This window comes from Humulus lupulus, chromosome 1 (assembly GCF_963169125.1).
Source record: "Humulus lupulus chromosome 1, drHumLupu1.1, whole genome shotgun sequence".
NCBI lineage: Eukaryota > Viridiplantae > Streptophyta > Magnoliopsida > Rosales > Cannabaceae > Humulus > Humulus lupulus.
This window is the reverse complement of record NC_084793.1, coordinates 306,069,932-306,090,465: the sequence shown is the minus strand read 5'-3', so window position 1 is coordinate 306,090,465 and position 20,534 is coordinate 306,069,932. Positions and strand designations below refer to the sequence as shown.

The following is a 20,534-nucleotide window of genomic DNA, read 5'->3' as shown; positions in this document are numbered from 1 at the left end:
TTTTCATATATTTTTATGTTTAGCTTTGTATTAGCAGTCAAGGTGGAGATTTGTTAGTCTAGATGCCTGCTAATACTTATCCATGTGTATCATGTTGATTATACTAGTGGTGATTTCTTTTGTCCAGTCAACCATGACTATTATGTTCGGTTCATAGCCTATATCTATAAATACGACAATGTAACTATAAAACGTACCAGTTTTATCTTTGCTATGTAAGCTTGATATACATATCAATAAAGCTATTCATTTCTCTTTAATGTGCCTTAGAGTTATTTGATCTTTGTGTTCATTCTATGAGTTGCGTGTGAGAGTTCAATCAAGTTGAACTGGTTATGTTCTTGGTAAGTAGGAAGGGGTTCTTTGCTGAAGGTGATCAAGTGGTGATTCAATAGTATGATTGGGCAATACATATTCAAGAAGCTCCAAATATAAATATGTTAGTTTTGCAATTGTTATAATTGTTATAGATTTTGATAAGGGACCTACGATTATATATATTTATATGCATTAGTTTTGAAACTTCTAAGAAGAAGCAACTCTTGTTATAGGACATTCTAAACTTAAAGTTTGCTTACTGCCGTAAAATATGTAGTTTTCTATTTTTTAAACTGAGTTATTAAAGTGTACTCTTCAATTTATAAATATAATACTTTCTTTCCTCACAAATTTACAAATAAAAAATATGGATTGGAGTCTTCCCCCTTGTAAATGGGTATAGTAGCTAATACGCTAGGTGTTGCATATTTCCTTTTAGTAAAATTCAAGACCTATACATGAATTTAATTAGCTAGTAATGTGTCAAGCCAACCAATGTATTAATTAGTTATTAGTGTCATGCCAACCCACTACATATATATGTAGACACTAGTTAGTACATATTAAAAAAATAATAGGATTTGTATGCTTTGCATAACTCAAAAGGAAATAAAGAAACCCTCTGTAATATATAACAATGTTTTTTGATAACTTGATTGGGAGTACATGCATTTGGTAGATGTGGCATTAGCTTAAATATAAATCAATATACAATTAGAAACCAGGTGTCACTGCTTTGAAGAGTATAATACACTATTAATAGTTAGTATGACTTGAATGGTTTGTATAAAGTTTATATGTTTCTTTGAGTTCATTTCTGGTATTAAATTGTTTTTTTCTCTTTGCAATGGTTTGACTGGGGTTTGCTACGTGAGGCAGAGTGGTTGAGTTTGCTAAATTTGATCTTTAAGCTTGGGATGATGGGCATTCGCACAGGAAAAGTTCCAATAACTCTTACTAATCATTTGATGATAACCAGTGACTTAACGATAGTCATCATCTTTATTCTGTGGATTTTTTTTTTTCTGAAGTTTCTTATAAGTTGCTGGATGGACTGTGCAAGGGGAAAAGATTTGGGAAACACATGTTAAGATTTTGGTTCCACAGGTAAATTTGAACAACTATCTTTTTTTTTCCTTTCAAGCGGGCATATTTGCTTTGATACAATATTTTAAAGTTGCATTAAATGCCCCAGTTAACTTGTCCTTTCTCATCACTGCTTTTACATGTTGGTCATCTTGGACAAGCTTACGATCAATGGGTTCATCAACCTATAATGAGCAAGGGATGCCCCTGATTTTTTGAAAATGACTTTTGCGAGATATTAGTCCTATACCTTAAACATGGTATCAATAATTAATTACAAACAGTAAAAATAATAGAAGGCTGTAATTAATTTACATAGCAGAATTGTAATTGGAACTTTGTGGTGATGGGTGAATGGTACATTTCCTGGCACACTCTCACTCTCACCAGGTATATACACGCGCGCACACACACACGCATATATGTGTGTGTGTGTGTGTGTGTGTGTGTGTGTGTGTGTGTGTGTGTGTGTGTGTGTGTGTGTTTTGGTTTTATTCATTTTATTTCAGTTTTAACTTTATTTTTTTTCTCTCTCTCTCTGATCTGCTACTACGAAGAAAATCACCCAAAACTAGTTTTGATTTTGTGGAATATATATATGTATTTATTTATATATGATCTACAATTGATAAATATATGAGGTTTGTAGTTGGTTTTTGTTGATAAATAAATATGATCTATAGATTTGTTTTTGTTTAAATCTGTAATTTTTTTATTTTGTTTTTGAGATCTATTTAATGGAGTGAAAATTTGAGACTTTGGTGGAAAAATATGTCTAATTTGTGTATCATTGCCATTAGTTACACTGATTTAAGGAGGTTTTGTTATATTCTTGGTTTTCCAACTTTAAAGCTTGTGGTGCTTGATTACATGATATGTTATGTTTTACCAGTTAAATTTTTTGTTGTATTGATCACACTAATCACAGTCTGATTAAACTCTTGACACTAATCATAGTCTGAACTATTGAGAATCCTAACTCTTTTTTTTTTGAATTGTTGTAGGAAATAGTACCAATTTTTACTTTGGAAAGACTATTGGTAACGAGGGTGAGTACAAGGAGAAGAAGAAGAAATATATGTTGTTGGACAATAAATTTAGTGTTTAATTTTATTTGTAATTTTTATTAGAGTAAATGATTCTTTTTTGAGTGATTAATTATTTACTTTGTAAATCTAGTTACATATTTTTAAGGTAAAGGCGATTATGTTTATAGACAATGTTATATAATTTTTGAGTCAAGTAGTAGTGTTATATTTGTCCAAATTTTGTTTATTAGATTTGTAAATACTTTGTATAAATTTTATTATTTTAATCTATAATTTTTTAGATTTGTATATAAATGTTTCATTTAAATCATAATTTTTAATTTAAAATAAAAATAAATAGTTTTTTTGCAAGCAATGATGACACCTAATAACTGTCGGCGTTGCCAGCAACGACGACACTTAATAACTGTCGGCGTTGCTAGCAACAGTGACACCTAATAACTGTCGGCGTAGCCAGCAACGACGACATCTAATAATTGTCAGCGTAGCCAGCAACGACGACACCTAATAACTGTCGGCATAGCCAGCAACGGTGACGCCTAATAACTGTCGGTATAGGCAAATATGACAGTTAGTTGACCGTCGTCGTTACTCAATAGCGACAGTTAAAAACTGTCGGGAAATCCCGTTTTTGTAGTAATGAAATTTCATGGATTCAATCATCAAAAGTCCAAATTATTATTACACCAAAAATTCCTATGGGGGTCCTAGAGCATGGATCTAACATACAAATCACAATAACAATAATAAATCATAAAGGGGGTTCCTAGACATGCATAGACCGAAACCTCCATGTAATAAATCATGAAATATCATCAATCATTATACATAGCAAATCAACACCAAATCGCCTTCATGCATTAAACACAAAATCTTTCATGCATGATCACAATAACATACCACCAACAAAATAATAGGAACACTATCAACATTTTATTACAATTCATAAATCCTTAGTCACCCCAAGAAATCAAGATCAACACATAGGTAGAGGGAGGAATTTCCTTGAGAGAACACAAGAACCAACACCCAAAAGACAACCTCTCTTGAATACCCTAGGTTTTTTTTTTTCAAAAATCAAGATGGAGAAGAAAATGAACATTAACAATTAGAAACAACCCTAATGATCATACTAGAATTAAAAGGAAGAATCATAAAGTAAAAACAAGAGTCATACCCAAGCTTGATCTCTTCTTCTTGTTCTTCCTTTCTTCTTCTCATTCTCTCTCTTTCACGACTCTCTCTCTCTCTCTCTAGAACTTGACACTCTCTCTCTCACTCTTATCTTCTCTCTATGGCCGACGACACCCAAGAGCATAATGCTCTCTATTTTCCTCTCTTCCTTTTTATTCTAAAGTGGCCCAAAATAGTCTAACACACCAAATGGTAAGTTTCCTATTCTTAATTATTTCCCTTTAATTTTTATTTATTTGTTTTTATCATAATTGGTAGAAGATAAAAATATGATCACACCCTTACCCAAAATAGCTCTTGTCTTCCAATTTTAATTTATTTAAAAAAATAATAATTGGAAAAATCTTTTTCCTTTCCCACTACACACACACAACCAAGACCCCATTTCCCTTATTTTATTTTATTTTATTTTCTAATTAATTCAATAAATCCAATAAAATGCAACTTCAAAGTGTGTAGAAAATTCTACACATGTGCACCATGCTACCATGCACTATCACACACTCAATAACTAGGGTGCATCACTACCTACCATGCACCGTAGTGCATTCAACCAAATCTCAAATAATCACATTTTAAAATAAAAATCATTTAACAAATAATTTCACAAAAATTATACCAAACAATTCTAACAATTAAATAAAATAAGTCACAAAAATTTTAATTACTAAAAAAAATTTTTGGTGCACTATAATCACCTTCCTTTTCTCTTTGTTAATTTCTGGTTTTTCCTCTTTGATTTTCCTTCACTCGTTAATGTGCTGAGAATACCTTGTACTCCTGGATTGGATTTCTTGGTAGAGCTTTCGAAGGCTCATGTTCATCTCTGCAAGAAAACAAAGTAATAGGGTTAATAAATCTTTGCAAGAAAACAAAGTAATAGGGTTAATAATTAAAATTGAGATATTTTGTCTGATTGAACCAATTCGTGACAATTTATTAGCTATACATATATTGGTGTAAAGGTCAAAATTGACCTTGTGAACTAATGTGTTAGTGTAGGGATAAGTTTGTAAAATCCCAACATATATATTTATATATTTTCTAGTAAAATCAGTTACCTTTTATTGCCTCGGAGTATGTATGATCCTTTATAGTGTTATCTGTAAATTGAGAGACAAAGAACCTCCAATCATCTAAAGAGCAATTAAGTTAAAAAAAAAACATTTATAGAAAAATGGAGAAACAAATTGAAATGGACTAAAAGCTAAATTTAGTTTGCAAAGCATAGTAAGAAGAGATTGAAACCTTCTTCCACTTGTGGTACAACATTTGAAGCTGTAGTGACATGAGCAACATTTGAAGCTGAAATACAAGCTTATATCAGTAAAGGGTACTAAAAAATAAGAAAGAACCAAAATACATGTAAATATACACACCATTATTAGGGGCTTTGTGTGGGTATGGATGAGTAGCCTTCTTCTTTGGTCGAGGAGGAGGTACATGTTCATTTTTCCCACTTTTCAGAATTTTCTCAAAGTACTTCTGTGCGTGGCTACGTATCTGTCAAAAGTCATATCTCGGATTATATAAGAGTAAATCCATGTAATACAAATGCAGCTTAAAGAATGTGAAGTTGATGACAAACTTACTCAAAAAGTAGGCGTAGAACATTAACTATGTTCTAAATTTTTCTAGTGAAGCCACCGAGAACAATAGACTATTGGGTTAATTCAAAGAAAGGAAAGATGAGTACCTGAATGACATTTTTTGAACCAATAAATGTTTCAATCTTCTTCCAGTCGCGATGAAATCTGAATAAGTAAACAAACAAAAACCTTAATTAGAAAAAAAATATTAGTTTTTTTTTTCATTGAGCTTGATTAAAAATAATTTGATTTTAAAATAATAAAAAACTAATTAAAAATATATTTTAATTAATAAAAAATTTAAAAACTGATTTTTTATTTTTTTCTATTTCCTTTTTCTTTCTCTCTTTCTCGATGTATTTCCTTTTTCTTTCTCTCTTTTTTATCTTCTTTTCTTTCTGATACTCTCGTTCTTCTTCTTCTTGGTATTTTAATTTTTGTTAAATCTAAACTATTATATGTATTTTCTTGTTTGCAAAACCCATAAATGAATGTGCCCAATTACCAGTATATGAGAACTAAGTATATTCCCTTCATTTAAATACAAATGCATAAACAAACATTATTAGCAAGGCATACTTACAATTTTATAGCTTCGACAAACTTTTCATGCTCCTGCTCCGTCCAGGTCTGCCTCGGCTTGGTAATCGTATAGGTTTTTCGGATCTTCTTATTCGGAGGGACCTCGAGCGACGTCGTATTAGCAGTAGCAGCAGCCGCAGTGGACGACGGTGTGGAATTCGCCGGCGGTGGCATCGAATTGATCCCGGGCAGGCCCGTATACATGTTCAGTGGTTCTGGTTCAGGTTCGGGGTAGCAAAATCCTTGAGGTGGGTTTCGATTTTCAGACTCCATAGGCTCTACTCAATAACTCAGAACCAAAACACATCACAAAAAAAATGTATTGATGTATTGTTTTCCTCAAATATGTGCTTCGGAGTGTTCTTTTATACTTTGAAAATTAGTTTCAGCACTAGTTTCGGAATGGTCGTTTTATTTTTTAAAAATCTGTTAAAATCTTTTGTTTTCCTCAAATATGTGTTTCGGAGTGTTCTTTTATACTTTGAAAGTTAAATTAATTCAAAACTTGTATTTATTTTTTAAAATATTTGTTTTGGAATGGTCGTTTTATTTTTTTAAAATAGGTTGAAAACTTGCGGCAAAATTCGATTAGTCCTCTTGGTATTGATTATTTTGTTTACATTTTTCAATTTCTTAATCTGTTGGAATTTTTTTTAATCTGAATAACATTTGGTTCTTCTCTTCTGACTCTACAAGTGAAGATAGAGCAGAAGAGGTAATCAATCTAACCATGTCCATGCAGCAGTGGTGAGTTGTGAATCTGTAAGCTGGTAGTCATGGATGTTTCTTTTTGTTTCAAATGTTTATTGAAATATTCTGCAAATTTGGTTTGTTGTGTTGAGTTGAAAGTATTTGGAAGTGAATTGATATAGGCCTTAGACTTGTAAGGAGTTGTATATTAGATTAGATGATTGATTCGAATGCAAATATGTATGTAATCAAGGATATTGATTCCATGGAAAGGCCTCCATGAGGGTAGATTGAGTATAAGCAATCGTGGCTCAATTGATAATCATCATCTACTCTAGATGTTTCAGATAAATCATTTGGCACAGATAGCATACGAGCCTGTACAGCTTAATGCTGAGAAGGTAACTGTGCCTTCAATTTTGGGCGAGTCTACTTGTTCAATCCTGCATAAGCTTTTCGGCAGTGCATTAACACTTAACCTTAAGTGTTGCTGGCACTGGCACTGGCACTGGCTCTGGCTCTTCTACTTCCCTTCCCTTGAGGTATTTGCAGTATTTTAAATTGGTCTGAATTCCATTGTCTCTGATATATGAATTGTCTTCATGTATTAGGTTTTTAAACATTTGAATTTTCCATTTTGGTGCTCATATTCGGTTTTCTAGTTTACATTTCCATTGATTTGAAGAATCATTTTATTGGATTATTTACAATTGAAAATCCTACTTAATATTTTGCCTTATTCATTGCTTTCTCTTGTGTAATATTTTTAGGATTCATACTTCAGATACGTATCAAATAAAAGTTGCTTTTAAGCAAATATACCCATTTTTTTTAGTTGGTTTAGGAAAGCATTGTGTCTTTTGGCTCTATGGTAGCATCTCCCAACACTAGTTTGCTCATTGGTTTGAGATTGACCCGTGTTTTTTTTGCTTCTGTGGTAGCATCATGATAATTGAGTAGATGAGACAGAGAGCCCAGACTCTGTACAATCTTTCAAGTTTGCTCATTGGTTTCATGAAGAAGGTTAGTTGCTCTTGAAACACTATTTGCCTTATTTGGGTCTGCTTTTATGAAGGAGTTGCAATCAAATGACATAGGATTATTGACTTTAGATTACTTTATTTCCCTTGTATTTTCCATGTACTTCAATTAGTTTTAGTTTGGTTGTTTAGTTTGATCATCATTAGCTATAAATGTAGCTATTGTACCTTGGACTATTTCATTCACTTTTGATTAATACACAAAGTTTTCTCTCAAATCTAATTCCGCAATATTTAGCACTACTATTCATGATAGCAGTGGTTTGACACCAAATACAAGGAAGCAAACAAGTTCGATAACATTAATGAATAGCAGTGGTTAAGCTTTGATAACTCTCATCACATCTTCCTACTGACTTAGGGTCTAAGCTAAGGTTGTTGGATTTAATGTGTCTGCTGGTGTTTCGGAATGTTTCTTTTAGTTTTTAAAAATCGGTTTAAAGCTTGCAGCAAAATTCGAGTTGTAGTTTAGTGAAATATAGTTATATAGTTATATTCCGTAGTTTACGCATTTAACTACAATAATATGTTGTTATATATCACAGATAATATAGTTAAGGTTTTCTTTTTTTTAAAAAAAAAATATAATAATATTATAAATTATAAGCTTGGATTGGAGGATGAAAAGTTGTGTATAACATGTGTTGTGTTGAGTTGAGTTGAATTGTGTTAGTTTGGGATTCCAAAGTGGCATACCAAAACTACTAACTATCGCGTTAAACTCGCACTTAAGTTAAGCGAAAAGATTGGTGAGCCTGGGAGCTCACAATTTGAAAGAAACGAAAGACGAGAAGGAGGTTAATGAAGCTGAACACATGGACCAATCCTGATATGTTTTCTTACTTTATTCTTTGTCATTATTTTATAAATAGAAGAAGAGGGACCTATTTTTTGGAGATTTGAGTTTTGAAAAGGTCTCTGTAGATTGAGAATTGAGGAGGAAAATAAATATTGTGTTGACTTAAGTATGGAGTGTCTTTTGCAAGCACTCTCACATTTGTTGTACTTACTCAATTCAGTGAAGACACATTTATGATGTTGGTTTAGCCAAAAGAATGTGTATGAACCAGATGAACTACATCAGCAAAGAACAGTGTACTAAATCCACAATCAAGCAAAGTAAATAAAAGATTTGGGAGAAGAATTTGACTCAAACAAAAACAATGTCAAATCCCTGTATTTTTTCAAATATAATACCTAATTAATCATTAATATATATTTTTTAAAATTATTATTATGCGTATTCAATATAGTACAATTTAGTATTGGGGTGCTGAACTAAAAGCAAAGGAATTTGAGACAGACCCCGCTATAATTTGGTTATTGCTTTGCTCTTGTGTTGAACAATATTAGTACCCCTTAGCAATACTCATTTTAAAATCATAGGGATATTGACAACATAAATACATAAGTCTAAGTTTATACATTTGTTGCACTTAAATAACTAACTTATTTTGACGGCATAAATACCTAACATTTATTTTTTTGTGCAACTGTTACTTTTTCCAATTAAATGGCAAATATCAAAATCATATATATTATTTTTTATTATTATTAATTCTATATTAATCTCAACTTTGTTCTTGAAATATGCCATAATCTCTGCAAGTTCAGTAGTGGAGTGGACTAAAATTAAGAAGAGGTGTTATGTAAAAACTTTAAATCTTTCGTTGTTCATTAAAATTGTGCACACCAAATATGTTAATCATATAAAATATCATTTCAAAATATATATATATATTTATAGAAGACTTCTCAATGGTTGCTACCCATAAATGCGTATTAACAATTATGATGATGTGGCAACATAGTAACTTGGTATAGCAAGTCACCAACAAGTAAATATTATTTTTAACATTAATTTCAAATTTAGTTATTATTTTTTTTTGCTATAATTAATGTTGTTTTCAACCAATGACACTAACTATATTTTAGAAATTGACATGCATTTGAAAAATGAAAAGTTTACAATATTATATTCTTATAATAAATACATGTTTTTCATTAAGTAACCCTTCCAAAAATTTGAAAAAATCAAAATTTATTTTTAGAAATATTAATTAACAACTATAAATATAGACCATTGATTTTAATCCAATGGTTAATATTAAAATAACCATTAAGAGTGCACATATATATATATATATATATATATATTACTACCTATTCTCATCATCAAAGTTATCATATGCACGATGCAAAACTATTTAGAGACATGTTCGTCAAAATTATCAACAATACATTAAATATTACCCTCGAATTATTTACATTGTCGTAAAGTGAGACTTTTATTAAGTTTTACCATATGTGACTTATAAATTGATGACATGACTATTTGGTTACTGACTTGTCGTTGTCACATCAGCGTTATGTGTATAATTTAAAATTAAGAAATATATATTTTTTTTTAAAAATCAAAAATTAAAAAAAAATTAATTCTTAATTGAATAAATTAATCTTTTAAGAATTTATTCAAAAAAAATTCTTTTAAGAAACAATATTTTTTTAAATTTTTTATAAGAAATATATATTTCTTAATTTTAAATTATAAAGAAGGCATTTACGTGGCAATGAAAAGTCAGTGACCAAATAATCACGTCATCAATCTGTTAGTCACATAGGATAAAACTTAACAGAAGTCCCAATTTACAACACTGTGAATAATTCGGGGATAATTTTTTACGACTCAAAAAAATTAGAAAGCACGATAATATATTAGACATAATTCAGGGAGCAAAAATCCTAAATAACCTTTTATTTTATGAAAATTACAACAAAAATATTTTTCGTTGCTATCGTTGGTATCATTATTTTGTGCTGAATGACATTAAAGTTGAAGAGATGTTTATAAAGTATCAATATTTTGCAAAGTTACATGCATGGACTAATTTTAAAATGAATAAATGACATTTTTGCCCCTCGAACTATGACCATTGTATGATTGTGTCCCTCGAATAATTCGCTATGTTAAAAATTCTTCCTGAACTATGCATGTTATTAAAATATGAGACTTCTGTTAGATTATGTCATATGTGGCTAACAAAATGCTTACGTGACACTTTAAATGTTGATGTGGATTGCCACTTCAGTGCCAACTGTGTAATTCAAAATAAAAAATTAATTAAAAACTAATTAGAAATGTATTTAACTAATAAAAATATAAATTAGTTTTAAATTTTTTTAAAGTTGAATTAAAAAAAATTAAATATTAAATTAAAGTCAAAATCTTAATTAATTAAAACATTTAAACTTTGAAAATTATTTTTTTAATTAATAAATACAAAAATGTATCCAGCCGACTCTTCTTCTTCTTAGTCAATCTCTTATTCTTTCCTACTAAAAAAATCACAAACCTCAAGTTTTCCTTTAAGAAATCATATCTAGATAATCCAGCCTCGACTCTTTCACCAACTTCCTCCTATAGTCGCACAAAGGAGAACCTGCCCCGCGCATGGCTACTCCAGCAACAATGGTGTTGGTTGTCATGGGGAACGACACAGTAACCCCTATGGATGGCTGGGTGACGTGACCTTGGCATGAGATCGAAGCTGACTGCGCAAGGCAGCTAGGCTCCATGGCAGCGACGAACGACGTCAGAGGGGTGCGTGGTTGAAGACGGACTGGGCTGCAACGTTGGCCGATATCAGAGACTTGGGCTATGTTGCAGGCGACGACAGACATCAAGCTTTGACGAAGATTTGAGATACACTAAGATCTGGAACTTTCATTTTAACCTGAGGACTTGATTTCCAGATCTATGGTCGAGGATTCTATAGTAGTTCATGTTATATAATTTTAAAAAAATCTTATTAATTGATTTTTCAAATAAAAAAATAATTAAAAATAAACAAATAAAATTAATAAAAATAAATAAAATTTTAATTTTTTCTCTTTCTCCTTCCCCGATACATCTTCATCTTCTCTTTCTTTTCATTCTTCTTCTAGTTTTTTTTTTCAACTTCTTTTTCTTCCTTTTCTTCTCCCTGTCGGTGTCCATGGCAACCCCAACATATGGAGGGGCTTGGAGATTTCGATGGGTGGTAGCGAGACTTCTACCGAGGCACGATGACTTCAAGGCGCATAGGACGACATCAAGGGGGCATTGCTGGGGGTTAGGTAGAGGGTTTTGAGATCAGGGCTGAGACTGCAAGGTTGGTGAGCCTCTTTTTTATTCTTGATTTCATGTGTTGTTCTTTATATTATGGGTATTAGCCTTTTGAATCTTTGTTTGTGATTTGTGTTAATTTGAACTTGGGATAAAGGTTAAGAGATTGATTGTTATTATTGATGAGGAGGGGTGATGGATTCTGGGTTTTGCGTTCATATTCTTGATCGAGTTGTATTAAATTTTGGGGTTTAATTATTACTGGTAAAGATATCTAAGGGTTTAATTTTATTTGATTATTTTTAAATTAATTTTTATAATAAAATTTATTTTTTAATTGTTATTTTAAATAATATATAAATTATTAAAATTTCAGAAAATATAACGTATAGCAATAATACGCTAACATCTGTCAACATAATGAGCCACGCCAGTAGTTAACAGACTGGTGGTAACGAATGCACGAGAAATGTAACATTGGGTATTTTTACAATAAAAAAAGTTTAGGTATATAAGTGTATAAACTCGAAAACATAAGGTATTTATGCTGTAAATTTCCTTAAATAAAATGCATCCAACATTTATGTAACGACCTCCTATCTTAACATACATATATAGTGTAAAAACAAAGTTTAACCTGAATACGACAATACTGAAATTCTGAATTTACAAAAAACTTTATTAAACATTACATAAACTAATGTTCATAACTTCAAACCATACAATACCCACAAACTAAATAAAAACTTTATTTACATACAAATCTTAATACTTTTATAAATAATTTTGTGGCGTTACTACACCTTAACGTAGAATTAGAGATGTATCCAACCGATAAATTTAAAAGCTCTATGTAAATTACAACGTTCATGAAATACTTTTAAAGCTTTATGTAAATTATAAAGTTCACAAAATACTTTTTATGAAATATAAATATAAAATCAAGTTTCTCGTTTATTTATAAAATAGCATAGCAGAACTCCACTCCCTTCAGGTCAGCCTCATATGTACAGTCATGTTGGCTCCACGTATACTCATCAACAACTTATATTTGGGGCATCTTACCTACAATACAAAACATTATCTGATGAGCTAAGGCTCAGTAAGCAGAATAACTACCTCATATGCATTAAAATAAACGTACAACATGTTATGTATTTTCTTTCTTTCACTTTCCTTTCTTTTGGGCCATAGAGGATGCTGTTGTCGACATTACATAGGGAATCACATTCCCACCTGAACATAAACATGATAATAGGGAATTTCTCCCTCATAAACATTCATTATATAGGGAAGTACATCTCCCTCCTTACATTTTTGGGACGTAGGTCTCCCAAGCAACACCTCTACTTTAACGCTTCCAATAACTTGTTTGTGAACATTAAGCGTGCTTATGCATAAAAAATATGACATTCTTAAAAATAACTTATGCATAACAACATGGCAGAATAACATATAAAGCATATAAATGCACATAAGACACATAAAAGACTTGTATTGTAGATGAGGATTCTACTTACCTTGCGTCTTGATAAAGCAACTGAAATTGTTAGCTTCTTGATAAAAACACAAACTATTAACTTACATAAAATCTACATGATGTAATTTTAGTTTATAATTGTTTTTATTCTATTCTTCTTATTTTATTGTTTATTTTATGTCCAGACGTATGGTCATACTATAATTGTCCATGGCAAGATCCCAGTCTAAAAGTCGTGGTTATGGTCATACGGAAATGTCCAGGTCATAGTATCAATCCATAATAATAGGGAATAAGGTCATATAATAAAAGTCCAAATAGTCCAAAGTGTGACCATAGCCTATATAAGTTTAGTATTATAACGATACATAAAAAAATAGTTTATATTTCAATTTTTTTGGCATTGTAAATTATGACGACATGGTAAAATAATCTATATATAAATTTTAGCATTATAATGGCATAGTAAAGTAATCTATATAAATTTTGGCATTATAATGGCATGGTAACATAATCCATATATAAATTTTGGCATTATAGTAAAATAATCTATATATAAATTTTTGGCATTATAACGGCATAGTAAAATAATTTATATATAACTTTTGGCATTATAACGGCATAGTAAAATAATCTATATATAACTTTTGGCATTATAACGGCATAGTAAAATAATCTATATATAAATTTTGGCATTATAACGGCATAGGAAAATAATCTATATATAAATTTTGGCATTACAACGGCATAGTAGAATAATCTATATATAACTTTTGGCATTATAACGGCATAGTAAAATAATCTATATATAACTTTTGGCATTATAACGACATAGTAAAATAATCTATACATATATAATAACTAAATAACTGAAAAGAAAGGCTCGTGAAAGAGCTTACCTAAAAGGTTTTCGTAGGCTAGCGTTTCGGACAGAACTTCGCCTAGATCTTCAAGGTTTAGAACTTTAGAAGGGTGTTAAGAAGATTTTTGGGTAGAGTAAGAGAAAGAAAATGAGGTTTTTGTGATTCAAGAAGAGTTTTGGAAGGGCTATTTATAGGAAAATTGTGGGTTACTATGCTAATAAAATATTTAAAATATAAGCATAGTGGAAAAATAAAATATTCAAAATTTAAGCATGGTAGTTTGCTAAAGTCATCATTGTATCACTACTGCATCATCATGTGGGAACCATAGGGTAGACCCCGCTGTGGGACCCATGCGGACCCCATTGTGGGACCCACTATGAATAGTACCCGGTGAATAGTAAAAAAATGAAAATTTCTCAATCTTCTTAAATTACCTAGTCCAACATTTTTGACTCACAAACTTTTCTGAAAAAGTTTCTCTAACATCCATAAATTAATTATTCTCATGTGTTAGTTACTTTAACAACTTAGAATTGTTAAAATCCCACAATAGAATACACCTATATCCCCAACGGTCAAGATCACTATTCACCAAGAGTCATAAACGGCTAGTTTTTGTCTTATAAATACTTGTTCCTTCAACCATTTACTTGCACAACTTCTTCATCTCTTAACCTTCTAGATAAAATTCATCATCAAATCATGAATTTCTCTTTATTGTTCACAACTTTAGTGATTGTTTGCTTGTATTTAGCATCATTCTATGGGTATTATACTAATGAAATGCCCATGAATGTTATAGTTGCATATTCATTAGTTATTCTTCCACTTTACTTAATAGCTCTAGCATTCGGTTAGCATTGTAATGCACTCAAAAGTATGAATAAAAATATCTTCTCTTATTTTTCATAATTGTTATAATGCATTTGTAGAAAGAAGTGGGAGTTACAGTTTTACTCTGACTATTGTGTTATCAAGGATCTGGCTACGAGGAAGGAACTAGATCGGGGAACAATTAGCAATGGTTTATATCAACTTAAACTTCCTTTGTCATGTATAAGTTCAACATCTTCAAGAAGTCAGCGTCAATGTTTTTCTGTTTCTTTAAATTCCAAGAAGAGTATTAGCTCAAAATCTCACTGTAAGAGTCAGTCTAATGAGTCCAGTCTTGTTGCTCAATCTTTGTTTGCCCAATCTACCAATACTAATGATCCTAATATTGGGCATATGCGCCTTGGGCACCCAAGTCTCACTGTAATGAAACAAATGCTTAAAAATGAAACAGTGTCTCTTAAAGCTTTACCCACGTTCTGTGATGCCTGCCATATTGGAAAATCCAAGCACAAACATTATCATTCAACCATAAAAACAGCAAGCAAACCACTTGAAATCATCCATTCAGATGTATGGGGACCCTCACTAATTTTTTCCAGAGATGGGTATAGGTATTATGTTCATTTCATAGATGAATTCAGTAATTTCACTTGGATTTTTCCTTTAAAGCTAAAATCTGATGTAAAAGAAATCTTCATTAGTTTTCAAAAGTTTGTTGAAAGGAAATTTGAACACCAAATCAAAACTCTTCACTCTGATTGGGGTGGTGAGTACAGAAGTTTAGCACCATTCCTAAGCTCTCTAGGAATTCATTTTAGGCATCCATGTCCTCACACACATCCTCAAAATGGTAAATCTGAAAGAAAACATCGTCGTATTGTAGAAATGGGACTTACACTCTTAACTCAAGCCTCCATACCTCTCCATTACTGGTGGGAAGCCTTTAGCACAGCCACTTTCCTCATCAATCATCTCTCAACACCCACACTCAATCACAAATCACCAACTGAAGTTCTTTTTAAAGTTAAACCAAACCTTAACTTCCTAAGAGTCTTTGGTTGTGCATCCTTTCCTCACCTTCATGACTACAATCAACATAAGCTCCATTTCAGGTATACAAAATGTGTGTTTTTAGGATATAGTCCCAATCACAAAGGATATAAATGCTTGCACCCCTCTGGACGAATCTACATTGTTCAAAGTGTCACTTTCAATGAGAAAGATTTTCCTTTTGCTTCTGGTTTTAGTACCTCTCACTTCAAAAATTCTGACATAAATACATGTTCCACTCATTTTCAGTACAACCAGTGGTTGCCATTTGTATCTTTTTTTTAACAGAGTCATGATGAAGGAAACACTGAAGCTGAAATAGACCACTGCTCATCGGTCCCTACACTAGCTCCCTCCAGTCCAAGCTCGAAGTCAACATCCTTGGATAGTCATGGTAAGACTCCTCTTTCAGTCAAATCTTATTCAACTTTGCCTCTTGAAATCAATCTTCCAATATCTACTACCCCAGTACACCAACACCAAATGCCCACGCCTACCTCTGTCCCAAACACATCCATAAATGTACCATAACAGCCCACTCACACAATGATAACTCGTTCCAAAGCAGGAATTTTTAAACCAAAAATATTCTTCAGCACTACTCCTCAAATTTCTGCATCTCTTCCTCCTGAAGAACCCCTTCCTGAAACTGTTGAACAAGCTTTAGCCTCACCAAAATGGTATTCAGCAATGAAAGAAGAAAATGATGCTCTCATTCACAATCATACATGGACCCTTGTACCAAGACAGCCTCATCTACACATTGTTGACAACAAGTGGGTGTATCGGGTTAAATACAATTCAGATGGCACTATTAATTGTTACAAAGCTCGTCTTGTCTCCAAAGGATTCCAACAACAGCCTGGAATTGACTTTTTTGAGACTTTCAGTCCCGTTGTCAAACCGACAACAATTAGAATCATTCTCTCTTTGGCAATCACATTTGATGGGGACATTCAGCAAATTGACATCAATAATGCTTTTCTCAATGGCACAATTGATGAAGAAGTATGCATGGAACAACCAGCTGGCTTCGTTGATCCCAACAATCCTCGTGCAATTTGCAAACTCACTAAAGCCCTCTATGGTCTGAAACAAGCGCCTCGTCCCTGGTTCAACAAGCTCAAAAGCTCCCTACTTGCTCTCGGCTTTAGAAACTCAGTCGCAGATTCTTCATTATTTTTCTTTGCCAAAGGTGATGCTCTCCTATTTGTTCTTGTCTATGTTGATGATATACTTCTTACTGGTAATAATGCAGCTCAAGTCACTGCAATCATTAACAAGCTGCAGGCCTCATTTGCTCTTAAATTTCTCGGTTCAGTCACCTATTTTCTTGGGTTTGAGATAACTAGGGGGCATGATGAATTACACTTATCTCAGACCAAATATACTCTTGATCTCTTGAAGAAAACCAACATGTTGCACGCCAAATCATGTCCAACACCAATGAATCAAAGCAACAAGTTAAGCCTTCAAGACAGCGATGCTTTTGAACATCAAACTCTCTATCGAAGTGTCATAGGAGCGCTTCAATATCTCACTCTCAGCCGTCCAGATATTGCCTACTCTGTGAACAAATTGAGTCAATTTCTTCAAGCACCAACTCAACAACATTGGGGTGCTTGCAAGAGAATATTGAGATATCTTGCAGGTTCAATTGGTGAAGGAATATCATTCACTCGAGCCTCTGCCTTAACCATTGAAGGTTTTTGTGATTCCGACTGGGCAAGCTCACTTGATGATCGAAAATCCACAACAGGCTACTGCGTTTACTTTGGAAATAATTTGGTCAGTTGGAGTTCTCGAAAGCAAAAATCAGTGGCTCGATCAAGTACCGAAGCAGAGTATAGAGCCTTAGCTCAAGCTTGCACTGAGGTAGTGTGGTTGCAATCCTTACTCACTGAAATAGGAGTCAAATGCAAACATCCAGCACTGCTATGGTGTGATAATTCTGGAGCCCGACAACTAGCAGCAAACCCAGTTTTTCATTCAAGAACAAAACATATAGAGATTGATGTACATTTTATTAGAGACAAAGTGTTAAATAAAGAGGTTGAAGTCAGGTATATTCCCACAGAAGAACAGATCAATGATATTCTAACAAAATCTCTAAGTGTACCACAATACCACTATCTCAAGAGCAAGTTGGTTGTTATACCTTCACCACAGCACAGCTTGAGGGGGCATGTTGAAAGAAATGAAAATGTTGAATGCAAAGAAGGCCACGACACCATAACCGAAATGGTGAAGGATCACATGTGACAGCTGGCCCATAACAAATAGTACAATCTGTTTTTATATTCCCTGATTTTGTGGGATATTCGTATATATTTGTACATTTGCTTTATCTTCTTTTACTGTATATAAACAGTATGTGTAATCCCATCATGTAGCCGTTTAGAGAAAATTTGAAAAGCAATCAGAAAAAGGAGAAAAGTTCTCCTCTGCTTCTATCATTTTTTTATTACTTTCTTCTTTTTGATCTATTATATTAAAATAGTTAGGGTTATGGCGTAAATTGTAAGTTGTTGTAATTGTGGTATTGTTTGCTAATCGATATTGTATTTGAATTAATGTGAGTTACATTATTATGTGTATCCCAATCTACTTAGTATTGACATACACATTCACTTATTTATGAAAATATTATGAGGTGACTAAAAAATTATTTTTTATTGGGTTTATACCTTTTTGGACCCTGTGTTTTTCCCCATTACCTGTTTAGACCCTGTGTTTTGACAAATTACTTTTTGAACCCTATATTTTGTAAAATGGTTAAAATAGAACCCTAAACTCAATTTTGATGAAGAAAAAAATTGAATATAACAACACAGTTTTTAAGCAGAATGATTTTATTTTTGTTCTGAATTGTTAGTTTAGTAAATTATTTGTGATTTTAGTTGAGAAACATTGACCAAAATCGGGTTTAGGGTTCTATTTTAACCAGTTTACAAAATATAGGGTCCAAAAAGTAATTTGTCAAAACACAGGGTCCAAACAGGTATTGGAAAAAAACACAAGGTCCAAAAAAGTATAAACTCTTTTTTATTTTTAAAAGCTAAAGATTAGATTTTGAAAATAAATAAGGGTGTTTGGTTAAAAATAAAATTACAAAAAACATAAAATTTTGAGAACTATAAAATGTTATTTTACATTATTCTCAATTTTTTTTCCATTTTTTTCTCACATCACTTATTTATTTATTACTAGATACAAGCAACGTGCATTATGCATGTTTGCTTAGTATTATGTGTAAAATTTATTAATTATTTTTATTAAATTTATATTAATGTTAAATAAATTTCAAATAAATATCCTATTTTAATTAAATAATTTATTTATTTTTGTTTTTGTTTATGTTTATGTTTGTTCTAGTTTTTAAATTTGGGAGTGACAACAAGAGATTATATATTATATGTTTAATGAATATTAAATATTATAAAGTGTATTTTAAATTTAAGTTTCTTGCTAGTTTTTTTTTAAAAATAATTTGTTGCTAATTGACATTAGATTATATTATTATTCTAATAAGTGAGTTTAAGTTTAATTAAATTTTATTTAACTTATAAAATATAGGGCTTATACATTTTTGGACCCTGTGTTTTGTCTCATTACCTGTTTGGACCTTGTGTTTTGACAAATTACTTTTTGGACCCTATGTTTTGTAAAATGGTTAAAATAGAACTATAAACTCAATTTTGATGAAGAAAAAATTAAATATAACAACACATTTTTTAAGCAGAATAATTTTATTTTTGTTATGAATTGATAGTTTGGTAAATTATTTGTAATTTTAGTTAAGAAAACATTGACCAAAATCAGGTTTAGGGTTCTATTTTAACTATTTTACAAAACATAGGGTCCAAAAATTAATTTGTCAAAACACAGGGTCCAAACAGGTAATGGAAAAAAAACACAGGGTTTAAATAATTATCATTGTAAAATATCTCAAAAATATCATACTTTAATTTATTTAATTATTTATTATTTTTAAATAGTTATCATTGTAAAATATCTAAAAAAATATCATATTTTAATTTGTTTAATTATTTATTATTTTTTATTTTTTATTTAAGTTTAAGTATTTACAAACTACAGTCAAACATAAGAATATTATCTTAAATATAAGAATATTCTGTTAAAGTTAACATTAAAAAAAATAAAAAATCGTTAAAACCAAGAATTTCCGTTATCTACACACTTATTATGTAGAAGAGATTATCTCACATTAATTTATCTCTCATTACTTTCTATCTCCTTATTTTCTCTCTCATAACTTTCTTCTCCTTATTTTTTATCTCATCATTTTCTCTCTCGCCATTTTTAATTTTATCACTTTCTATCTTTTTATTTTATCTCTCATCATTTTTTATATCCTTATTTTCTATCTTATCACTTATTATTTTATTATTTTATCTCTCATCACTTACTATATCCTATTTTTCTAATTCTCAATTTCTCTTTCCTCAAAAAAAATTTCCTTATTTTTCATCATCACTTTCTTATATATTACTTTATCTCATTATTTATTACAAACTTTTAAAATATATTTTGTTTTATAAATAGATTTATTAATTTTATATTTATTTTTAAAAAAAAATTAAAAATTAAAAAATTATTTTTAGAAAACATCAACTAAATACTTTTTTTT

General features: G+C 31.1%; 1 protein-coding gene across 1 annotated transcript; it reads right to left on the bottom strand.

Moving 5' to 3' along the window:
• Positions 1-4,393: 4,393 nt before the first annotated feature.
• On the bottom strand, positions 4,394-6,091 carry LOC133781056 (protein REVEILLE 3-like). The gene is made up of 6 exons (XM_062220285.1): positions 5,820-6,091; positions 5,344-5,401; positions 5,027-5,150; positions 4,896-4,952; positions 4,709-4,783; positions 4,394-4,473 (listed from the first exon to the last, which is right to left on the bottom strand). Exons 1-6 carry the CDS (start codon positions 6,089-6,091, stop codon positions 4,394-4,396), a joined length of 666 nt encoding a protein of 221 aa, XP_062076269.1.
• Between the last annotated feature and the right edge of the window lie 14,443 nt (positions 6,092-20,534).